This window comes from Anas acuta, chromosome 2, assembly GCF_963932015.1.
Source record: "Anas acuta chromosome 2, bAnaAcu1.1, whole genome shotgun sequence".
NCBI classification, from domain to species: Eukaryota; Metazoa; Chordata; class Aves; order Anseriformes; family Anatidae; genus Anas; species Anas acuta.
The window spans coordinates 139174718-139199345 of NC_088980.1; the positions used below are offsets into that span (position 1 = coordinate 139174718).

The 24628-nt window shown below is 36.3% G+C and overlaps 2 protein-coding genes across 13 annotated transcripts in view; one reads left to right on the forward strand and one right to left on the reverse strand.

Annotated features, from left to right (window-relative positions):
• The window catches only part of OXR1 (oxidation resistance 1), a 267820-nt gene extending 263109 nt beyond the window's left edge, over window positions 1-4711 (forward strand). For 11 of the 12 annotated variants that reach the window (XM_068672484.1, XM_068672491.1, XM_068672485.1 and 8 more), the window contains 3 exons: window positions 1274-1369; window positions 1938-2011; window positions 2697-4711. In XM_068672484.1, coding sequence (XP_068528585.1) covers window positions 1274-1369; window positions 1938-2011; window positions 2697-2832 — 306 coding nt within the window. In that variant the 3' untranslated portion in view covers window positions 2833-4711. Of the gene's footprint in view, window positions 1-1273; window positions 1370-1937; window positions 2012-2696 lie in introns of those variants that run through there. The other variant, XR_011093154.1, reaches the window with a different exon arrangement.
• Window positions 4712-11070: 6359 nt separating this feature from the next.
• ABRA (actin binding Rho activating protein) lies at window positions 11071-18502 on the reverse strand. Its single transcript, XM_068672495.1, has 2 exons — window positions 17693-18502; window positions 11071-13036 (listed from the first exon to the last, which is right to left on the reverse strand). Exons 1-2 carry the CDS (start codon window positions 18439-18441, stop codon window positions 12559-12561), a joined length of 1227 nt encoding a protein of 408 aa, XP_068528596.1. The 5' UTR covers window positions 18442-18502; the 3' UTR covers window positions 11071-12558.
• Between the last annotated feature and the right edge of the window lie 6126 nt (window positions 18503-24628).

Below are 24628 nucleotides of genomic sequence, written 5' to 3' on the forward strand. Positions count from 1 at the left end.
AAGACATAATCTTATGTGCGTTATCAGGACCTTTGATGAAAATTATCCCTAATAATCTCCTGAAGAACAGTAAATGATAGCTTGGATGTCTCATAACTGGTCGACGATTATGTATCAAGGGGAGGAAGATGCTTTATTTTATAATAAGCACATCATTCCCTTACATTATTCTCCTTTAAAGCTTGCAGCCTTTTATTTCAACTAGAAGTTTGAAGTTTCTGAACAAGAAACTTTCCAGACCACAAAAAATTCCTGAGAAGTACAGAATTCTATAACAGCAGTTGTTCTGAACTGGTATAAAAACCAAGTCAACTTTAAAACAGTCTTTGCACAGAGCTATCAAATATATAATCTTTGAGTTCCTGGTCTGAAAGTTGTGACTTGAAGGAGCTTGAACTAGTTTCATATATATTAATGGCTACTACAGACCTCAACATGGAATGCGATGCTTGGAAAACCTACCTATGGCTATGGAGCTTCTTAGGATGGGCAGAAGAAAATACCTTGATTTATATCCTAAACACTGGATGTCAGGACATGAGCTTTAGTGCCTCACTCTCATGTGTCATGAGATTTACTGTTTAACGTGAATTAAAAAAAAAAAAAAAAGCTTTTTTTTTTTATACAGGCAAATAGAAAGTGCTAGTGGACTGCTTTGATATTTGCATCTAACTCTGCTTTTGCAGATGCCGAAACAAGTTTTCTACTAGCAACAGAAATACTAACTTTGTGCTCCATGTTGTGCACTTGATTTTGCATAATTATGCAGGGTGTTTTTCTAATTCTAGTTCCTGAGAAATTGATACTATTTAAGTCCAATTTTAAAATTTGGTAGTGAGTCCTCCGACATTTAACTACTGCTGAAATGTTCTTAATACTGAATATATATTCAGAAATATACATACTGGATATACATACTGAAAATACTCTTACTACACAAAAAAAGGTTTAGATTAAGTCTGTCTCTACTGTAAGACAGGGTAACGGGTGCTTACCTGCTGGAAAGAATAAATCCTATGAAAAAAAAAAGGTACAGTATTGACTTAGTGAGGGAGAGTCCTCTTACGTTCTTTTGTTTATTGTATCACAAAACATAAATCAGTGAACTCAGGACCATGATAATGTTTAAGGTTTATAATCCTGTAATGAATTCAAGATCTGGCAATGTTTACAACATGACTGATATGCTTATTAGTTAATACCGATCATCATTGACTCTCAGATGCTGTGCAGTTTTTCTCAAGTATTTTCTTTTGTGTTTTTATTGTTACAGATTTTTGGTGCACTAGCATCTGAACCATTTAAAGTGAGCGATGGATTTTATGGCACTGGGGAGACCTTTTTGTTCACTTTTTCTCCAGATTTTGAGGTAAGAAGATATACCTTGGTATGGCTTAACTTTCCCCCTTCCCCTATGTGCATTATCTCCTAAGATACTGAATAAGTGTAACAGTAAATAATAATAATAAAAAAAAATCTAGGATTTGGCACAAAAAAAGCCAGCATACAAGCTTTTCCACAGATTCAGTAGGTGCTCAGTAAAATGGTAGTGTTTGCATAGTGAAAAGCTTCCTTAAGCTGACTCATTATCCTCAAGATTTTTCTGCTATTTAAAATTCTGCTACATTTATCTAAAAAATTCAGAAATGATGACATCATTTTAAAGGCTGTATCATCTAACCTCTTTGTGATTTCTTGGCATTTTTCATTGTGTAGAAGCCTTATTGCTCAAGGAAGTCTAGAGTAGTGTTGTTTTAAAATAGTATAAAGAGTAGACTTTGTTCTGCTTCTGTGTCTGCATTTATCTGTTCTCAGAGATTTTGTGTGAATTTGGTAACCTTATTAAATTAACATATACCATGTTTATTATTGTTTGATTTTCCTCAACCCAAACAAAGTTCACATATTCTAATTTGCTAGTCTGTTTTTTTCATTAGGTTTTCAAATGGACAGGAGACAACATGTTCTTCATTAAAGGTGACATGGACTCCCTTGCTTTTGGTGGAGGAGGGTAAGTTATAACTCATTTAACATTAGGAGGAATATTAACTGTCTATGTGTATCTTCATACTTTTGAAAAGCAAGCTTAGAATTTGTTTGACATATGAGCTTTCAATAGTTATCAAATGTGAATGATTTAATGTCTTATGCTCACCTTCTAATGTTTGGTAAACTTAGAAGGTTTGTCTTCAGTGTAGTGTGACATCAAGTTACTTGCATGAGTCTTGATATATTCCAAATGGACACAAGATACTTGCTTCTTAAGGCATGTAAATATGAAAAATAACCACAACTACAAAAGCCCTGCATTTAAATGGTACCATTCCAAGACATGCTAGTCTTTAGAAACTGTTCTATTCCTTTTTTTCCCCCATGGAAGTACATAAGCTTATAGGATATTTCCTATATTCATTATCCGTATTCTTCTCACATATAAAAGTAGTGGTATACCTTTTTCTTAATGCAAATGATTACTATGGAAATCTGTTTTTTTTTTTTATTGCTATTTCAGAATACTAAAATATTCCCAAATTAATGAGGAAAAGTCCTTTGCAGCTTTAAATTTATCAACAGAAGTACTTGTGTTGAAAAAGAGTTCTATAGTTCTTGTTCCCAAATTCTGAATGAAAAGTAAATTCAAACATTTAATATTAACCCCCTCAGTCTTTCGTATTAATCCGTTGTCTGTCTTGCAGTGGGGAGTTTGCTCTTTGGCTCGATGGGGATCTCTACCATGGAAGAAGTCATTCGTGTAAAACATTTGGGAATCATACACTTTCTAAGAGAGAAGACTTCATTATTCAAGACATAGAAATTTGGGCTTTTGAATGAGTATTTAACTATTTCTACAGGGTATTGTCCCAAACCTGAAATTAATCAGTGCAGCTCAAAGTCCTTATGAGCAATATAATGAACCTGTTTACCTTTTTTTTTTGTAAGTTTTCAGCATGACCATCAAGTTGTTATTTTGCAGTAGCAGACTTTTTTTATGCTTTCATGTGTGTAATATACTGTCCTACTTTTTCTAAGCTGTAGACACTTTTACAAAACACTGACTGTAGACTAAAAAAAGAAATCAGTTACTTCGAACCTTGCAGCCTACAAACTTTGTCATCCTTTTTACAGTTGCCTCCCATGTTTCCCACACACATCTTTCTGTAATCCTGCTAGGGGGCTGCTTCATTGAGTATAGTTTATTATTTTTGTATTCAAATTATATCTGTGAATGAAGTTGCCCTCTGTGAACCTACATAAGAAGAAAGCTGTGTGTGGGTATTTGGCAGTAGTATTACACTGATTGGTCTGGACCAATGATGGGTAAATTTGTATGGTGCCACAAACAGACAAGATGCCTAGCATTCCTTCTTAACACATACCAGGACACATATGATCAATTTAAGATATTTGGAGTCAACAGTGCCACTTGTCTTGTTTTTTTGTTCATGTTTAGAAAAAAGTCAGCTAAACAATGTGTTCTAGCTGCATGCTGATTGTATTAAAGAGTGATTTGCACATGCTGTTAATGATCTGCAGGTTTGGGACAATTACTGACAACATTGAGCTACATGGCAAAGATCTTTAAAATAACAGGGTAAAGTAAGAATGTGATAGTTCCACAAAATTAAAAGGCTAAAGCAAGTAAAACTCAGACAACTTGTAGCTATAGTAGGGCATTAAAAGTACAAAGATTATGAAACAGATGCATCTTTCTTCAACATAGTCAGATATATGCTGTTATACTGTTGTAGCCGTGTAGCACATCAACTCCAAGAATATAGCTTATTCCTGTCCAAAGAAAAAATAGTTGTGATGTTTTTTTGAGTGGGTCTATGTTGTAAATTTACAGTTAGCACCAGCTCTGATTAAGATGAGACAATGTACTATAGGTAGACAATATCGTAATTCAGTAGACTTGTGGAATATGCAAACTTACTGTCATGTGACCTCAAAAAAATGACAGGCTAGTATACAGTTCCAGTAGCTCTTGTCCACTTTTGTAGGAAAATTGATAAGCCATTGTGGCAATAACAGCTCAACAAAACTGTTTGTTTCAAAGCTTTTATTCTATGTTCTGCAAAAAAAAAAAAAAAAAACAAAAAAAAACACACAAAACAAAAAAATTGCTGTTAAGTGTGACAGTGACTGACTTTGTGCTGAAATTTCAGCTATTTCAGATAAACATTGTATATTATCTTGTAAATTAATGTTTAAAGTAGTTTTGTTATAGAAAAGTGTTGATTGACGGGTTGCTTATAGCACTTTAAATTATTCTAGAAATGGAATAAAAGCCAAATGGGTTGGCTTAAGTAGATGTAGTTGTATATTTCAAAATAATTAGATCTTTGGGAAGTTTTAAAAACTTATTTGAAGACAGCTTACTGCTATGGTAATGAGAAAGGGCAGATGGTTCATCTTATAATATGCTAATGCTCAATATGAATAGAAATACAGGGCTTTGTTTCCTGTCTCTATGTATAGCTCTCTATCCTTATTAGAACTTAGTACAATGTGTAGACTAAATGTTTACAAAATAAGGAACTGTAAATAAATTAAAATGGCTTTTCTTCCCTTTGGTCTTCCACAGCAGTATTATTGTCTTTGTGGAGTTAAGACTAATTATTGCAAAAAAATAAATCCTGTAATGGATTTTAAGTACTCTAAGGTCACAGTGATGTATAGCAAATAAATCTAAATATATGTAAAAAATAAACTTGAGTTGGAGTTTATTTAGAAGTTGGAGTTTACTTAGAAGCACAAATGTAGGTTATTGCTGTTAGTTCAAAAACTTCACTAAATATATAGTACTCATACACTCATCCTTAACTTCTTACTCTTTTGATGTGTGATAGGTATTTAGAAAATGCCTGGAGAATTTCTATAAGAGTGTGGAAGAAGAGGGAACAAAAATAAAAGTGCAAGGGGCTTGGGTCTTGTTTAATTGGAATTGCGTGCCTGCTTTGAATTCCTTTCTCCTTCTAATAACATTGAATGATAAATGGCTAGTAATAGTATACTGAAGTGTCACACAGCTTTCAGAATTTCTTTGGTCCTGCTTTGTCAAATATGTATATAATTAGCAACATACATATTTCTTTAAGAGTACTAAAACCAATCAAAATAAGAAACTGCTTAAGTCTACCTTTTTGTCCCCACTCCCCTCCACCATACACACACCCTACCCCTCTCCAAATAAAGAACTAGAACAAGTCAGGATGTCAGTGCTTTCCATAGAAAGTAAAATGTAAAAATTAAATACCAGATTGTTTTGATTTGAAATACATAATGCAACACCTAATTGAGGTTTGTTCTGTTCTTGAGCCTTCAAACTGCATACAGTATCGACCTTTTTTCCTTTCCTTCAGCTTGTGGACCATGGTTACTTCTTGAATTCTAGCTGTGAGTTTAAGTATAGATACTTGGCTTAACTGTGGGAGTAAATAGTAACTGTAGTAGTAATTGTGTGTGTAATAAACTTTCCTGTCAGTTATTTAGCATCAAGGTAAAATTCTTCCAGTGAAGAGTATATTCACGTCAACATGGAAAAATTCCCAAATGTTAAGCATTTGAGTAGAGAGGAGCAGTTGGTACTCTGGAGAGAAGAGATAATATTCAGAAGAAGCTTCTCAAGCTGAAAGAATGAGGTAACAAACCTCCTGAAGTTCTTTGAAGACAAATGTGAAACGTGGCAGGGATGGAATAGCAGACTGAGGACTGTTGAAAAGGGAGCTTTTGCAGAAAAGGACTGAGGTATGGGATGAGACTGGGACAAGTTGAAAATGTCAGCCACGAGAAAGCCAACTACATATTGGGCTGCAGCAGAAAGAGCAATAACGGGTTGAGGGAGGTGGTTTTCCCTACTCTTATTGTTAGTGAATCTACATCCAGAGTATTGTCTCCAATTCTTGTGCACTTAGTGCAAGAGAGATTGGCAAACTGGTGTAAATCCAGAGGAGAGCATCTGAAAAGAGTGGAAGACTGGAGCATGCATCCTACAAGAAGAAGCCAGGTTTGCGTAGCCTGGAAAGGAGAAAACTAAAGGAAGTTCTAAGTGCTATTTTCAATTACGTAATGGGCATTCGAAGAGAAGGTTTTCTTGGAGTTCTTAGGATCTTGGAAGTGTGCAGGGAAATTTTCACCTAAACAAAAGTAATTTGTTTTGTTTTGTTTTTCTCCCCACAGTGAGGACAAATAAGCACTGGAACAGGTTTCCAAAGAAGCTGTAAAATATCCTTGGAGGTTTTCAAATTTAACAGCATAAGGTCTTAAATGGTAATTACTGAGCTAAGTAATACTGTCAACACAAGTACTTCTTGTGTTCACACTATGCTTCTGCAAATAAATGTGAGGTAATACTGATGGCTCTTCAGCTAAGAACCAGAGATCTTCTCTCCATGCCTGGGATGCTGCAGGCTCATCTATCATATGAAATCTTATATATAACATACCTGAAATATTAGGAAGGGAAGACTTTCAGAATTCTCCAACTTTGTGAATTTTGTTTTGAAAGCCCAATGGGAAGTGGTGAGAGTGAAATACACTATTGTCAGTAATTTATAAAAAAAAAAAAAAGTGTCTCACATTATCCTTGCTGGCAAAAATCCTTTAATTCAAGTGCTTAGTCTTTATCTGAATCACATGTTGCAAATAAACCCTACATTAGATTTTAAAAGCCATTATGAAGAACTATTTAAAGAATTACTATTACTCTGAAGGATTATACAAAAGCACAGCAACCCCTTAATATCTAAAATACCTTTGAATCTTGGAAAAAGGCACATAATAATGGGAATCAAGAACAGTATAGTAAACAGTACAATAGTAATATTTGTGTAAATACTAAATTAAAGGAGCAGAAACTAATTTCAGTTGAAGTATAAACGACAATGGTTATACTTAATAATGAGACCATATGAAGAATCCACAAAGAGTAATGCATGTCTGTTAATGAAAGTCCATGAGTTTTGTTAATCAAAGAGCAGTTATAAGTTAACTTCTGTATGATACATATGAAATCAACATCACTAAGATCAAGATCACTATCATTGTACCTTCTGCTTTTGATTCAAGAGGAATTTTTAGCAATATATTTCCTTTACGTCTTTCCTGGCAAGATTTGCTTCTGTTACTGTCAAGAGCTGAGCTTTGAAATACGCTGAAGGGCATATGAGCTGCATTTTGAAAGAGTTTGGTGCTTGGAAACTGATCTCTGTCTCTCAGCATACTACTCTTGGATTTATTCATTAACTAACTTGATGTTTTGCTGAAATACCTGGATTATTACTACATCATCTTTCAGGTCTAAATCCTGTTTGTGTTAGATTATACAAATGGAGTAATTAAACTACAAAAGACCATGATTTCTCACATGTGGCTTATACTTGCATCCTACTGCACACCTATGTATACTTAGATTAGGTTTAATCTGTTTATGCAGGAGTTAGCATATCTGCATAAAATCCTGTGTTTGAAGAGGAGTAAAAACACTTGCTACTTAATATTTGAACTTAAATTTTATTTATTTTAAATCTCAAATCTTAAATCTCACTTATGTTCTTCCTTTGTAAATAAGCACACTTCATGGGGTGATTGGTTATTGCCATGGCAATGGGGAACTCAAGGGTGTAATTTCTCTCACCATGAGAGTGCATGCTACTGCAATATGAAATAGAGCTGCACTGTGGTACCTGGAGCATGCATTTATATGTGTGTCTATGTGTGCTATATATAAAGACAAGCTGATTGAATGGTGTACACTTATTCTTACTGTAGTAGGATCAAAGTGGTTTTGAAGTTGACGACTTAGGCCCTGTTGGCTGTCCCACTGCAGTGTCACATCTGTTTAAGCTCTGCTTTCCACTGTCATGCTTATGGCAAGGCTTGCAGTTCTTGTTGAGTCCATGTTGCAATAGTTGTGCTGCTAGTAGTACATGTGCTTTTGAACACTAAACTTTCAGCGTGCCCTGTGGTGGCAGGGCACACAACATCTAACTTAGATGTTGATATGGTGCAATGTATGCATAGCAGCTCAGTAGCTGTGGCAACAGAGCTTGCCAACATTTGTTCTGTGGTCAATGACAACTAAACATCTCACCACAAATGTTATTTTCAACTACAGCTAACCTAATTTTATTTCAGTAGCCTTCCCTTACTTTAAAAGTGAGCTGTAATAGTGAACTCTGGCTGTTGAGAAATTTTTTAAAGATGGAATTACTGCATTGGAGGAAGAAGCTAACTTGCAATAGATGGGATATGCATCCAGTGAATGATCCATGCACTTAAAACAACTGCAGCAACTGCTGTAAGAAAAAACAGAGGTGTGAAAGTGAAATTTCTGTTTAAATTGAATCTGTATTAGAATACATGGAAGCTACGTTCAGAAGATGGAAAATGTACCTGAGAGTTTCTACAGAAGAGGAGGTGAAGTTTTTTGATTCCAAGGAAGGAACTTTGCTTTCTTAGCATACTGCACAACATTTGCAACAGCAAAACAAGCCTCAAACAGGAAAAGGGAGGAGATGTACCTATCAGGAAATGTTCTTTATCAGAAATAATCAAGGGTGATTAAAGTCTTTAGGAAAATAATGTGCAACTGTAAGCTACTATAACAGTAACCGTGTTGTTTACTCTATCTGAAAGGCTGATTGTTTTGTAAATATACAATGTCGCTTACCCCCTTCGAATAACTATTTTAAGCAAGTCAGGAATAGGAAATCAGGTCTTAAAATCTCCAAAGACTGTTTTAATCAAGCCGTCTCTGACTTTCATCTTGCTATCCAGAGTTTAAGTAGAATATTTAAATTCAGCAAAGGTCATGCCAGTTTCACAGGAAAGGAACAGAGTTGAAATGGAGAATTTATGGAGTACTTTACATTTTATTCATTTATTTATTATGGAGTACTAAACACTTTATTTGCTGTTTTTTAATGAATTTGGATTTATTTTCTTCATCTACTCTGCACAGAAACTTGCCACATCTTTACTTCATGTAAAAGATCTTTTAATGAAACATGTAATCTGTATGAAACACTTCTATATATCATAAACTATATCAATACTTACACTTTTTGTGCAAGAGATATTAAATACTTTGTTTTAGCAGGCTTGCATGATGCCTCCTATTTAAAGGTAAATGGAGGAACAGCATAAGACAAATCATTAGTCATTACATGTGCTATTTTCTTATCCAATTGGAAATAAATATTTTGAGTGGAAAAATTAAAGTGTAGGTCTTTCTTGTTGCAAAAAGCTGTTAACATTGCCTTTGGGATGACTATGAACATGGGAAGCTTAAGAAGTTACTTGCTGTGAGCTCTAGTTTTATGCTGGATGGTAGTGATTGTGTTGTTACAAAGTTGATCTAAGTATACAAAGGTGAGAGTTTTGAAGAGGGCTTTTGAGCTTGAAGACTAGTTTTTTTTTTTTCCTTCATGCAAATTGTTTTAATGTTACTATTCTCAACAAATCTTGTTTTTATCCCATATGATAAGTAGAAATGCACATATTTGATGCTATAATATGCAAGAAGATACCAACTAAATGAAATGCTGAGGTTCAAGAAAAAAAGTAGAATGCCACTGGTCTTTTCTGTTGCTGAATTTTCTGTTGCTGAAGATGTATGGAAATAGAGGAGTTCAATTCTCTGCTACATTCCGCAAAGATGACAGGAAGGTTCCCCATCTCCCTCCTTGGTCAATGCGAATTACAGGTCAGCTGAGAAGCTTTTTCCTGCAGCTTAGTTAGTCCTTGCTTTTCCTGCCTCCACTAGTTTATGTATTATTTGAAACTGTTAAAATACAAGCTTGTCCATTATGATTTCTGGCCATAGAAGAGCCTGCAGAGAAGTCAAACAATTTATAATCTGTTGCTCTCATGTTTAGGTGGATAAAACTTTCGAATCTCATTGTCAACGTACATGGAGATATGTTTAAGTTTCAGACATTAAGACTGGATCTTGAGCAACTGTTACCTTCAGGATAAACACTTAATGTGCTGTAATTAACTTTGATGAAGAAGGCTGGATTTGAGAATGCCAGCACTTAGTCCAAGTCAGGTGACTGCCCACCCTTCATTGTACAGAGCAAGAGCAGTAAAAGTTCAGAGATGTGCATCTGGTTGTGATCCAGTCAACCTAGCCTCTTTTTTCAGTTGGAATAGCAAGGCAGAGGTGGCTACTGTGTGAATGAATATTGTTGGCAACAATTGCCTTCTTTAAAGTAACAATTGCTTTGTTAGAAGCAGCATTCATAAAGTGGAAGGTACAGTAGAGGAGATACTCCAACTTCCTCATCCCTGTCAAACAGGGAGAGGTGAAAAAAATAACTTTGCGGTTTCCACAGACTGTCTTTTATGTATGCTGGATGCCTTAAAACAAAAGCCACATTTTCTGTTTGCTATTTAAGCAGTACACCTGGTTGTATTCCAGCTGTTTCCCTGAACATGAAGTTGCAGATGGCTTAGACTTCATAGCAAAGCACAAGTTCTTACTGTGTGCTGTAAACATGCATGATACTGAAATTCATCTCTTTGTGGAATACCATGTTTGAGTGTTTCAGTACAGAAATACATTGTTCCTACTGTCTAAAGACACCAAATGAAAGATGTATATAATTCCTATAATTCCTCATATAATGGTGAAGTATTCTTGGCCTTTAAATCACCCATGAAGATAACACCAAAAAAAAGTATCTTTGTGAACCTAATCTCTGCTATGTTGTCCAATAATAGGATGAGAGTTCTTGTGAGCAGAAATATGATATAATTCACCTAACATTTCACAGAATTGCAGGATGCTTTAGGTTGGAAGGGTCCTCTGGAGATTGTCTGGTCCAACCCCCTGCTCAAACAGGACCACCCAGAGCAGGGTGCCCAGGACCACATCCAGGTGGGTTTTAGAGATCTCCAAAGTGGGAGACTACAGCCTCTCTGAGTAGCCTGTTCTGCCTTTAGGGTGTGTTCTTTGTACAGATATTTAGTATGCTGTTTAATTTCCATGTACTTTGAAATCTTGTTCTGGTGTTTTGGACAGAGAAACCTTCACTTCCTTCAGCACCTGTGAACAGGACAAGGTACTTGTATTTCAAAACAACTTAGTGATTTTATTTACTTCCAAGAAAAGGAACAAACGTATTTTTTTCTAGTGTGTGGGAGAAAGAACCAAAAAAAAAATAATTGTTTATTTACAACTCATATATTCCTTTGACAAGCGACTTAGGCAGCTGTAAGTCATTATATAAAGATGTAAAGAATCAGGGAAGAATATTCAAGTAAACATTCTGATACATAAATATCACATTTAGAGGTCAGTTTTACAGATCTATTAAAGTAGTCTGAGAAATCTCAAGAAAACACTAATGTTAAATAAGTGCTATTGAATCCAAGTGGTAATACAATTTTTTCTTCCTTAGATTCACAACATATAACTGTGCCCAAAATACTGTTTTCCATCAACTTACAAGAGACACATAATAACCACTTCTTGTATCACTTGCTTATAAAAGATATAATTTATATATTCATTGGAGGATCAAACTGGAGTACCTGTACTCTTGTGATATGGTAGCAGTACTTCTTTTATCACAGAGGCAAGGTGTTCACACACCCTTTTCTTCTGTAAGAAGATATTTTTTCTTTCACTTTGAAAGAATCTTATGAGGAGAAGCAACACTGTTTTTTCATTATGCAAATTACTTGCCCAGACATCTTGATCTGAATGCTACATGTTACTTTCCCCTATATTTATAAGAAAGATGCATAGATCTTCAGATGATATATTGCACAATGTTGCATAAGAGATTTTTCTCTGTGGCTATCTATTCAAAACTTCTTGTGTATTATATTCTCTTTGGTGTTTTCTGTTCATCAGCCATAACTCTAAAAATGAAACAATAAATTATATAAATACATTAAATAAAAAAATCTCATAAAAGACTTTTATCTTAGTTTCTGTGATATGTATGAGAAAATTATCAGTAGTTGCCACAAGACAAAACTGCAATAGTATTTGTTTATACTGTTTGTAACAAACAAACTTGGCATCTTTGATTGTGTTTAAATAAACCCTCTTTGCATGCATTTGAATGATTAGTTAGGAAATATGCACACAAGATCATTTTCACAGATCAAAAAATTGGCCTGAGTTTAGATCATCATTCAGCTTCTGCTCTGGCACGGTTTGTATTTGTGATATCCCAGTTTAAATAGTCAAGAGGATCCTGAATGTAAGGATAAGTGAAAATTGGAAATTGTTTGTAGCTGTTTGTATTATTATGACTTTCTATGTTCAATATATTTTTGCTTATTGTTCAATATATTTGTTCTTTAATTATTTTTTGGTATAGTAATTAACTGAAGTGTCCTGCAAGCCCTCCTGGTACAGAGAAAAATCCATTTGGATGCTTGAGTTATCATGCACTAGTTATAAAGCTTCTATTTAGAAAAATGCTCAATGTCTTTTCTTGTCCAGGGGTGGAAAAATATTGTATTCCAATTGTGCAAAAGCTAACAGCAAGGACAAACAGAGGTTTTCCAAGGCAAGTTGCCCTTGTTCTCCTAGCATGCCTATTTTAATAATGTAATTATGACATTGTCATCCCTTCCTTGCCATAACATTTCTCCTTCAAAGTCTACCAGTCCATGTTTCCTGGCTCTCATGAGAATCCCAACAACCTTATCTGAAATACGAACGTATCTCTCAAAGAGCTCCCCAAAAGTGACTTGGATCTTGCCATCACGCCGCGGTTTAGCCATTGACTCAATGATGAAGCACATGTCCCTGATCTCCCGGTGAATGTGGGCCTCAGCTCTCTTGGCCCTTTCAGCAGTTTTGGTTCCTTCCTTTGGACGGCCATACCCTTCGTCTCCTTTGCGCAGGCGTGTGGACATGGCCAGGTCGTGGTCAAATTCTTCGCTGAAGGGATTCAGCTTCTGTGATGTGATGTGCTGGTCTGCCCATTCCTGCCACCTGTCCTTCAGGCTATTAACGGGGCTGTATTTCCTGTGAGCCTTAGTGCTCCTTTCCTCACTGAGCTTGCTTGCACTGGAAGAAACAAAAACACTGAGTTTTGCATTTCATCATTTAATTACAGTCCTGGTACTAGTCTTAATACTAACATGTACTGTGTTTTTCCAGACCAGATGCTAACCACCAGGTGGCATGTTTTCACCAGTTCTAAACTAGTACTTTGAGGGTTTTTAGTCCACATTTCAGATGGCATTCAAAAACAAATTCACTGACAACAGCTTGATCTCATCTATGCTACCACCTTCTAGCTTAGTTTTGAACCCATTTTGGCTGAATTCTGTAGGGATATTAGACAGTATGCTGCTGATTACCTGTACCTTCATTCAGTCACATAGCTCCCCATTTTTGTCTGCATTGCAGAGCTTGAAATCTGCCTGACTTAATGTTACAGGTGACAGTAACTGCAAGTGTACAGACTGGGGCCTCACCTATTTTTGACTGAAGCACAGAGGGCAATGTTTGGAAAAAACTGTTCCTTCTAATAAGTGTTGAATTCAGAAAAAATAAAAAAAAAATAAAAAAGACAAAAGTACAGTAGCTCTGCCTATACATATTTTATCTATGATTCTGAACAATTTTTGAAGTACAAAATTCATGTTCCTTTGGGCAGGTGTATGAGGCTGGAAGAAACTTAAGGCTACTGAAATTTGTGTCAAGGTCAAAGGATGAAGAGATCTTAACAGATCTCGTGCATGTTCATGTTTGTACCAGTATTTTATTACTGGATGGCTGCAGGCAGACAGATTCTTGATGCTCTTTCCTCTAGTGACCAATCTCACATGTTGCGGGGGAGTTATAGATAGTCTGAGCTAGTCTTTGTGCTGTCCACATCCTGTCATTGCATCTGTACAGAGCTTGCCTAGGGAGTATGTTGTGCTGTGGCTATGCTGAAGTAATTTGTTTTCTAATACTTTTAGTCCCCAGAAGGCTGCTCTGAAACCACCCCAGTAATATCTGCTGAATATTAACAGGAACAGTCAGAACAAAACTACAGTTAGCAAAACAGTACAGAAGACTACAAACCTGCTGCCTGCTGCCATTGCTTTGTTTCCTACTAAGCTTGTTGAAAGGAGAAGACAACCAAGTGAGATGGCGTGCTCTAAAGGCTTTGTTGTTCTTGTGTTTTTTTTTTTTTTCTTGATTTTTTTTTTAATTAAACTGTCTAATAAGTGCTCTCATCTTTTCTTTCTGAAGCCTATATTTCTTTTACAGATGAATACTATTATCCTTATCACCTTTTCAGTGGTTGAGGAAAACATCGTATCTATCCTTTTGCTTTTATGATGCCCTAAGTGGATTTGGAAGTTCCATATTGTTAACTACTTTTTTTTTAAATGCATCTTCCAGTTCTGATTCCCAAAGTGCAATTTTCCTTATTGTTTAGCTTGTTGATGAGCTAACATAGGAGGCTGTCATAGACCTAGAATCCTTTTTTTGCCATGTCTGTACAGTGCCTAATGCAATGGATTGTGAATCCAAAATGAGGATTGTGAGCTTAACCCAATGTAACAAGTCTGTTACCTGTAAGAGTCAAAGAAGTTTACCTGCTAACCAAAGCGATAACCAAATTGCATTCTGAACTTGTATGACAGTGTTGCCCATGCCCTGTGTTCCCTACTGTCCTGTCTCTAGGGAAAATGCATGAATCCTTTCGTAATGTTTTGAATTTCATATCTCTGCTGTGCCCCTTTGGCTCCTAAACAGACATGAAATAGTATTTCTAGGCCTGTAGAAGTTAACAGTCACTCTACTAAGGAAGCAGCCTGAATGCAGTAAATGTTGCAGCTGAAGGTCACGAAGGTGCTGATGTGAGGGAAAAAATGCTGGCACTGATCCTTTTTTTTCCTGCGACATAGTGAGGAAAATAAGAGATGTGCTTTAAAAAGTCCATATACTTATGGACTTTTTGAAGAAGATTAAGCCAAACTGGAAGGTTCATAAAAACAGCAGGCTAAAATAATGTATTTTGAGGCTATAAAAAATAAATACATAATAGTGGGTAGTTTAAAAAAATAAAATAAATCCAGTCCTGATAATAGCACTATAAATGTAGAAAAAGATTCTTGACAGATTTCTGTGGAAGAGATGTCTGTAAGTAATAGAGAGGGTGTTATTTCTATCATTTGCACCTCAGTAAATATGGCTAATCTATTTTTCCCTAGGTAGCAGCCCTAAAACTACACATATGGAGAAAACATATGTAAGGTTTAAAGGAAAGATAGCTGCTTTGCCTCTACTATCAATTTTTTAGTGAGCAATTTATTTTAATTGGCATCATTTGCAGGTAAAATGGTGCTCTTTTCCTAATGTGTGAAATCTGTGTTTTGACAGTTCGTTTTTCTGCTAATTTCTGTCAAAGGACAGTGCGTGCAGTCCCTCCCAAAATTAGGGACCAGAGACTTCCAGCCTCTGGGTTATTGGAGAGCTTTTTCAGATTGACTTAACCATTTGTTCCTTGTGGGCGATGGCTGGTCAGTTATACAGCAAAGCATTGTTTAGTAACCAGTCTGAGTAGTTAAACTAGCTATCTGTGTTCAGGTATCTGTGCTGGAATTTACTGTGTGGTTGACGTAGTCCTGGTTTTAATGGTGGCCATGGTAACTGCTTGCTGGCAGTGGGGTACAAAACCTGGCTAGTTAGTGGGACTGGCAGAGTCTGTCATTCGCTGTCTGCAGAATGACCAGGAAGCCAGTTCTGATGTTCTCATCTGTGCTGGTTCCAGTTTCAGGTTTCTGAAATGGTGATTAGGATACAGTATCAAGCGTATAGGCCCTGGCCCTCTGATTCCTGCTGTCCTGCTAGTCCTTCCCACACAGGCTAAGCGAGCGGGTGACACGCCTGCCTTCTCGTCTCGAACAGCCTCATGCTCATCTCACACGCATGCAAGGCAGAGCAGAAGATGGCGGAGACTCAGACCCCACCACACCGTGGCCCTGACAGGAAGGCCTTGGCACCAGCCTCTTCCTAGGGCTCTGCTCTGTCAGGGGAGCTCTGCCAGACCCTGCCTCAGCCAAATTTAGGCCCCGGCTGCCATCCCTGCCCCAGAGAAGCCTTATCACACCCTGGTCCCAGAGGCAGTGCTTTCCTTCATCACGAATTTAAAGTTAGATGTGAAGTTTTGTGCTGGAACAATTCAGGCTCAGCCACACGTTCATGCCTGCTGGAACATTACAGAGTTTGTTGAAGCAGAGCACTGGAGCAAATAACGTGCTATGTCTCTAACAGCTGCCTACAGCTTCCCCTCTTGCAGTTGGACATGTGGACCTTCTCATCTGTTCCTGAGAAGGGAGTGATGAGTGGGTTTGGCAACTATCTTCTGGCAAGTCTGGCAACAGCACAACTCTTTGTAGCCATCTTCTGAAAAGTTTGTTCTGCTGGAGGGCTCTGGGAAAGCAAACTGGGGAATTCCTACCAGCTTCTGCTATTCCTCTGCAGTTCTGGGAGGCTTCCCCAGGACTGCCTGTCTGTGGCTGAACCTTACTTGTTTACTACCTGGACTCTAAATTTAATATGCAGCTGCTGTAGTGTAGTAATCTTCAAGCACAATCCTCTTACTGAAAGAAGCCTTACTCAAAACCATCTGATACTATGGTTTTGCTACTTAATTCTCTCTCTCTCTTTTTTAGAACCTGTAATAACTACATCAGTAAGGAATATTTTTTTCTCCTTCTTTTCTGTTCACACCAGTTACAGGCATAAGAAAGTCTGTATGTCTGAAAGTTCCACAACAGACTCCGTGAGCATACTTAGAGAGAGAGTGTGTGTGTACCCACAGAGAGGCGCTGAATTTGAAAAATGAATTGATGATTCAAATGTTCTTTTTGTCAAATGACTTGTAACATGGTTTAGAAATGATTTATAGCATGATTCAAATCACTCTTTCAGAAGTAGAGGCAGGCTGAATGCTTTCTAATATCTCAGAAACTGGGACCCTAAACAGAGAAGTTCCATCCTTTGACTTAATGAATTCCAAATCCATAAGGAAAGCTTCCAAAGAGAATCAGTGAACTCAGATTTTGTTAAGATGTACCTAGAAGTGCTTTTTCAATACCTGTTTTTGGACATTCTGCGTAAATCACTCCCAAGATTATTCACAATTTTTGCAAAGCAAAATAATGAATAAATATGTTGAAATATTATTTGCTCAGGTGTGTTGCTTTAGAATTAGTATTTGCTGAAATCATAGTATCATTCAGGTTATAAAAGACCTCTAAGATCATCTGAATAGCTGTGGGTTCCTGAGGAACAAAAAGATGTTAATCTGAAATGTGGACTAAAATATTGAGAGGTAAGTAGTGATTTAGATGAACCAATAAACCTAGTGTCAAAATTAAATTGAATAACATTTCCCAAATATAACTTCCTATGTCTCTTATGCATATAGTACTTGAGATGCAAGACTGTAGTCAGAAGTTACTGACTAACCACTTAAGCATAGAAAGTTATGTGAAAGGTTTTCTGGATTATTATTATTATTATTATTATTATTATTATTATTATTATTAATTATTATTGTTTTGCTTTTTTTTAAGAATAATTATTTCTCTTTGACCATTTGCTATGTTTGTTTGTTTTTTCCTGGTCTCATTTCACTTATTTGTTGTGGAAGCCTGTTCCCGTTTCAGGATCTGCTGACCATATGTGATATGGTAACAAAGGTGTTTTACTTACAAAGATGGCACAGGTCGTTTAATCCTCACAGCCGTCACCTCTTGGTCACTGTCCTCTGGCTCAAGTCTGTCCTCTGCTTCCCCATAGCCACTGTCCTCTGCATCCATGCTGTCATCATGGCTGTTAAGCAGCAGTTCTTCCTTAGGCCCCACTTTGTCCTCTTGTTCCATCTGCTTCCAGCCCTTGGTCAGCTCTGATACCGTGTTTGAACACTTTCTCCTTATTGTGGGTGATAATTTGGCACTAAGAATTTTGTCAATAGCATTTGATTCTTCTTTGAGCTTGATCATCTCTGAGCTGCCATTGTTGTTCTCGTATCTGTCACTGAGGAGGCTAATATCACCTCCTCGTTCGTAGGCTTTGCTTACAACTGTCTTGGCCACCTCTTTGCTTCTAATGTTGAACTTTTTGAGGGCTTCATCCGATTCCCTGGATTTTTTTTCAGCATCTCTTATTGTAGTTGATTCATTTACTGAGGATTTTTCGTCTTTTCCTTGGTCCCTCTTGGTGGATGGAATTGGCCATTTTTCAAAGGGTCTTTCTTGCACTGGCTGAGTTGATGAGTCCACTGCACTGGGGACCCAGCCGGTGGGTTCTTGAGCTTGCTTTACATTGTGATCAGTTGCCCACTGCTGCCAACCTCGCGCCAAGCTGAAGACTAAGGTGGCTGTTCGGATCTTGTGGACAGCCCTTTTTGCAGGAGTTGTGCTCGCCTTCTTTTCAAGAACCATGCTGCTGTCTGCTGCCATGCTGGTGCTTTGCCCTCTTATGTTAAGCACCTCCTCAATGAGCTTCCTTAAGCAAGTAATGTCCAGCAAAGAGAGCTGCAGAGATTTAAATAGAAGTGGGAGCAGTTTGTGCCCATGGAAAATATGTGAAACACTTTGCACAAAGATAGAGTATCCTCACTATTACGGAGTTCTTTTTTTAAAACGTGGGATCGCATTTCATCACAGCAGATGAATGATGCGTGATGTAAACAGGATGACACAGACCTGCACTGGGAATAGTGAGAAATTCATGGCTTCTATAAGCACTCTTCCCAGGGACTGCTCAATCCCCAATTTGTTGGCAAGTGCAGAATTTGGGTTAAAGATATTGAACAGAGTGTCTGAAATGGCTAAATGTTAGGTGCTGTCAGTTGTCGACAGAGCAGAGACCACTCATCATCACAGGCAAAACTTGCCCTTAGTCACGGAGTGTAAAGCCAGAAGCAGATTACGAATGAGAAATGTTTAGATGTATTTTGTAAAAATATGCTAGGTGATTTCATTTTATTGCTCACATATCCAAGAAAATCCAGGTATGTTAATTTTTAAAAGGTATTTATGTGCTCTATTCCAAGTTATTCCCCAGTTATGTCTGTTTACAGTGTACCTTTAGGGGGTTTTAGGAACAATATTGCATTTGGTGTCGGTGCTAAGAATGAGTGAATCACTATCTCTAGTCTGAAGATTAATACAATAAGTCTGACTTGACTGGATGGATGAATGGTCTCCTAATTTTCATTTAGGATTTTGAAAAAAAAAAAAAAAAATTAAGTGTGACCTATTGCATTTCTGACTGCTTTTTCAAGGAAGTTAAGTTATCTATATAAACTAGTGTTTAGTTGTATGTTATTTCCACCATAATTATGTCCAACATTTACAGTATATAAAAAAATAGTTTTCTAGGAAAAATCATAATTTCTTCATTCCAGAGGACTTCCTGGAGAGTGGTTATATTTGAATTTATTTTTTTTTTGGTGGGTTTTATCAGTTGTTACATAATAACAAACAGACATTTTCTGAGTTACAGTCCTATAGTGTCTTATTTCTTAGTATATTGTTTCCTAAACAGGAAAGGAAACTGGCATTGCTTTTTCCATCTATCATACCTCACAGCTTAGCAGATGACTTGCCATACTTGCCATGTGGCAGTCAGGCAAAAAACTTCAGGGTATTCTGTTTGCTTCATTGGTGTTATACCAGAGATAAATATGGACTCTTACTACTCTGCCTTTTTTGATTCTCTCTATTAAAGGCTGGGCTTTTTCAAGTAGGTTTGATTATATCTAGCTCTTGTTTAATAACAAAGCTTTATCATACCTTTGACTTCTAGGCAGAATTCCTCATTAATCTGTGGGGTCATTTCCTCTTCAAAACTGATGACATAACGTAGGTTAGTGTTGCTATATGATATTTAATCACACTTTTATTTTAGAAAGAAATGTATGACCTCAGTATACTGTACAATTGTGGCTATTACCAGCTTCATCGTAACTCTGAAATGCCATTATGAAGTGTACTGGTGCAACCTGATTAAGAAGCATGTGTTACTGAACGTTTATTTTGGTACTGCTTAAAGGCTAATCAGGAATGGGAGCTTCTTGTGTTTAAAAGTACGCATGTGCAGTCATGTATGCATGCAGGATGGTGCATGTTCTGTAACAGCTAAGGAAGATGGAGATGAAAGAAGAGAATAATGCTTGTGCAACATAGGAGTGCGATACCAGCTCATTATATCATTTCTTATGGTTTCTTGAGGATAAGGGAGGCCAAGACTTTAGGAATGAATTGTTATTAAATTGCAATCTGAATTGTTCTGATTTTTTTTTTAATTATTATTTGATCAAACTGATCAAACTGATTTTTAATGCTTGTTCCAAAGTTCTTGCAACTTCAGTCATATTTCCTAAATGTACTGTCTGATCCTTGTTTAGAAAAATAAGTGAAAATTGCAGGGAAGTATAAAGGAGACCCTGTTAGTGAGCACATTGTTTGATGGATAGCTATTACTATTTGTTTTATGTGATTTTTCCAGTTAATTTTGTACTATTCCAATTTTGCATATGAGATAAAAATCAAAAAACCTGACCAACCATCTGCTGCTCTTGTTCATCCTTCAAAGGTGGCTGCTTTGCCAAAAAAAAAAAGAACTTAGATCTGCTTAACAAAATTTATCAAATCAAAATTGTGTGTACCTGTCCTTGTTAAAAGGTTCTGCTAGGTTTACTACTGTAATTCCTGTTGAGGTTCTTGGATATTTTTATTCTCCTCCCATCTTTGCAAGTGGCTGTATTGAAATTTGTGGTCTCAAGAATTATACTCCTTCTGAAGGCTTGGAAATTACAGCCCATTTCAAAGAATTTCTTAATAAAGAGATATATATATTTTTTTTTCCTGATGGGCTTGACTTTAATGTATTAATCATTGTCCCACAGACTTAAGGCTTACAGAGTTTAGATAAATGGCAACAAAAAGTCACATTAAATTAAATTGAATACCAAAATTATAGTTCTAAAGTACTATTAAATCCATGTTGCATGACAATATGTTAAACAAATGTTTAGTTTAAACTGGTCACTATTTTAAGCTGAAGTTGTAATACCATAGGCGTGTTCAAAGTTCCAGTGAAACTTTAATATAATTATTCCAAGACAGCTGAATTTATTATGCTTAATTTTAGGGTGTACAATCATGTCTTGAAAATGTTGAATGATGCCTTATTTTACATTGTGATGTTGCCAGTGAGAAGTCTGTCATGAGAAAAGTATAAATAATGTTTGAGTCATCCAGTCAAATTCATACATGTCCATTGCTTAGTTAATTTATGTTTTGCTCCAGTAAGAGATTTTTATTTTTATTTTTTTAATTTTTATTCTTAGTGGCCAAAGCTAGTGTCTAATCTCCCTATTGGCACTTCTGAAAGCCAATAGCCAGCTATTGTCTGGGATCACATTTCCTATATGACTTAAATATCTCACAGGGTGTGCTCCAATGGATTTTCCAAGAATTCTGATTGAATTCAGTCTTGAGGGATAATTTATTGTAGGAGGTATATGGGAGTAATAGCATCTGGAGCAGATAAATAGATGAGTAGACATGATGTAGATGGAAGCTGTGAACTCCTTTTTTCCTTAGCCCTGACTGCATGCAGTTCTGGGATGCAATCTCTTTGACATCTTGAGGCAAGTCTGTTGTTCCTAGAACTTTGTTGCTCCTTTTGGATTGCTGCATTACACATAATACTTCTGATTTCCTGAATCTAGAGTCATGAAAGACCATCTAAGAGGTTGCCACTGTTAACGTTTAAAGTTGTTTATGGGTTGTTTTGTTTGTTTGTTTTCCCTAGATGAATTATTCTCTGTAGTTTCACTGTTTTTAAAAACAATTTTATTTTCTGTCCCATTATGTGGAATATTAACAGTCACTGAGGGGGACTGATTCGTCTTCCTTTCTCCCTTCTCCTTTCCTTTCCATGCTTAATTTTAAAAGTAGGATTTATCCTTCATTCTTTTACCTTGTCAGACATTTTATGTAAGTTATTCAGTGTTTTTGATGACTTAAAACAAGGAATTTCATTTTCATCCAGTTGTAAGCTCATAAAAGATGCTGTCTTCCTCCTCAGAGTTAGTGATGAATAATGAGAACAATCTGTGTTTCATGGTTAAATATAACCAGCTGCCATTATCAATAAGGAATCTCAAGACTGAGTTTTCTTTTCATCATGACACTGTTAGAGTATGTTGTGTCAGAACACTATACATTGCCAGTGATCACAGAAAGCCTTGGTGTAATGGGTTAGAGTTCTGGTTTTCCTTATTTTTAGAGTTCACGTCAAACATATCACTTCTAGCCATAGTAATGAGCAACTCTGCCTCATTCAGTGTGCAGTCTTGTGTATAGTGCAGGTGTCAGCTCTTAGAAATGGACCACTCCTGTGCCTTTGGACTGGATCCTCTCTTTCTGTTAACAGAAAACAGTCTACACATTCATTGGTGCATTTTTTATTTTTTATCTTTTCATCCTTTTATGTTAGCATTTAACCACAATCTTTTTTTTTTTTTTTTTTTTTTTTTTAATTCTGTTGTACTGAGTCAGCTGTCCCTCTGTAATTAACAGGGAATCTTGAATCTGTATTTGATTATGTGTAATTTCAGAATTCAAGTATATGAGAGATCAGGGTTTATCCATAACCTATGATGACAGCTCTACTTTGTGGAAAAAAAATACACCCAACAAACTTCCAAGAAAACCCTGTTCAGAACCAGATCTGAAAGGATCTTCATTATGTCAGGGTGCCAGAGGTAGAGAGGGTAGGCCCACCATCTAGCAGCAGCAACCATAGCTAACGAGTTGTAGTGTATATCCCCAAAGCTCATCTCATTCTACGTGAAGCAGACTTAAATGTGAATCAGTTTAATGATAGAAAACAGCTCTGTGTAATCTGAACTGGGTAACGATGAGCATTCAGCATGATAGAGAGACCTGGGTGTTACGGCTCAAAGAAACCCAGCTCTACGACGAAACAGTGTCTCCGTATATCTTCAAGATCCTGTAGATGCACAGCTACTGAACTGGCAATGTGTTTAATATACATGTATTCTTCCTCTAAAGGTGCCTTTGCTTTTACAGAAAACAAGAAAATAATTTTAGGATATAGAGCTGTAAATCACTTTGACACTCTCTTCCTACTTCTGCATAGAGTGCCCACTGTTTTCAATGGGGGTTAGATACCCAAGTACCCACAAGGAATCTGTGCAGTTTAATCAAATCTATACAAGAAAATAAAGAGAAGGTAAGCTCAGATCCTTTTAATACCATTGTGCTTTCAAGCATGAATACATCTTTTATCTGAGTATCTGTAGGGAGTAAACAAACAAGGAGCAAACAGTAACAAAGCAAATTCATTTGAAAGTGTAAATAAACATTTGCAGAAAGGCATTTGCATTCAATTCTGTTTCCAGTATGAAGGAATTTTTGAAAATCATGAAACCAAGAAAGGCTTTAAAAGATACCTGAAAATATGCTGCTCTTCAAGGTTATATTGGTCGTATCTCTTTGTCAGTGAATAATCTTTTTTTTGTTGTTGTTGTTTTGTTTTGTTTTGTTTTTGTTTTGTTTTCTGATAATAAAATTATATAATACTATATTATGAGCAGTTTAACTTTGGTTCTAAATAGCTGACATATCTTAGTTTACAGTTTACCAAGAAATAGTTTTATGGCTTTGGGAATATGAAATTATTGGCTGCTACTGAAACCTGTCCCTGAACAGAACATTAGATACAAGGAATTTAAAGTCTTCACATAACTTTGCAACATGAGATGAATGGGAGTCATGCCAGAATAAGGAGAACCAGAAATCAGACACCTAGTTGTAATACGATAGAAGATAAATGTATTTTAAACATCTACAAGAAAGAAATAACAAGTTTAAGAAAATAAAACCACCCAAGATAAGAGGTATAGTCAAATCACTGTCAACTATTAATAAGGCAGTGTTCCCATGCATTATGGCTTTTTTTTTTTGTCGTTGTTTTGTTTTCCTGTTAAAAATAACTGCACATCTCTGTATATTGGTGTTTCTCAGATTTCAGAGTGACAAATGTGGGAGGAAAAAAGAATTTTCACAATTTTTGAAAAAAAAAAAAAACTCCTTTCAGAGCTCGTGTTTAGAGCAGTATGCTTTAGAGCAGAACTGAATGGATATTTTTATTTGTATACTTTATCATTGGTCTGTTCAAAGAATATTTACCTCCATTTATTACTGGATATGCATCACTTTGTTCTCCTGTATTATCTTTAATAATATCAGGTATATTTAAAGGTATATCAAGCATGTTTAAAATTTGACAATACAGATTACAAAATGGACAAAATAAATAAATAAATAAATGTGCCTTTTCCATGTTACATCCAAAGATGCATATAGTCAACCTACCACAGGGTTTTGTAGGATCTTTGAAAATGTACATTTAGCTTCTAACAGAGTTGCTAGTTATTGATTGTCATTATATGCCAAAACTTGCAATTTTCTCTCCTCTCTCCTCTCAGGTTTGAAATCATGGTTTGAGGAGGGAGCAGAAAACAAACTGAAAGTTTTAGAAAATATGTTCCAAGTTCTTCAAACAAAGAAAAGCCTACACATATCAGGAAAGTCACAGAAAAAACAA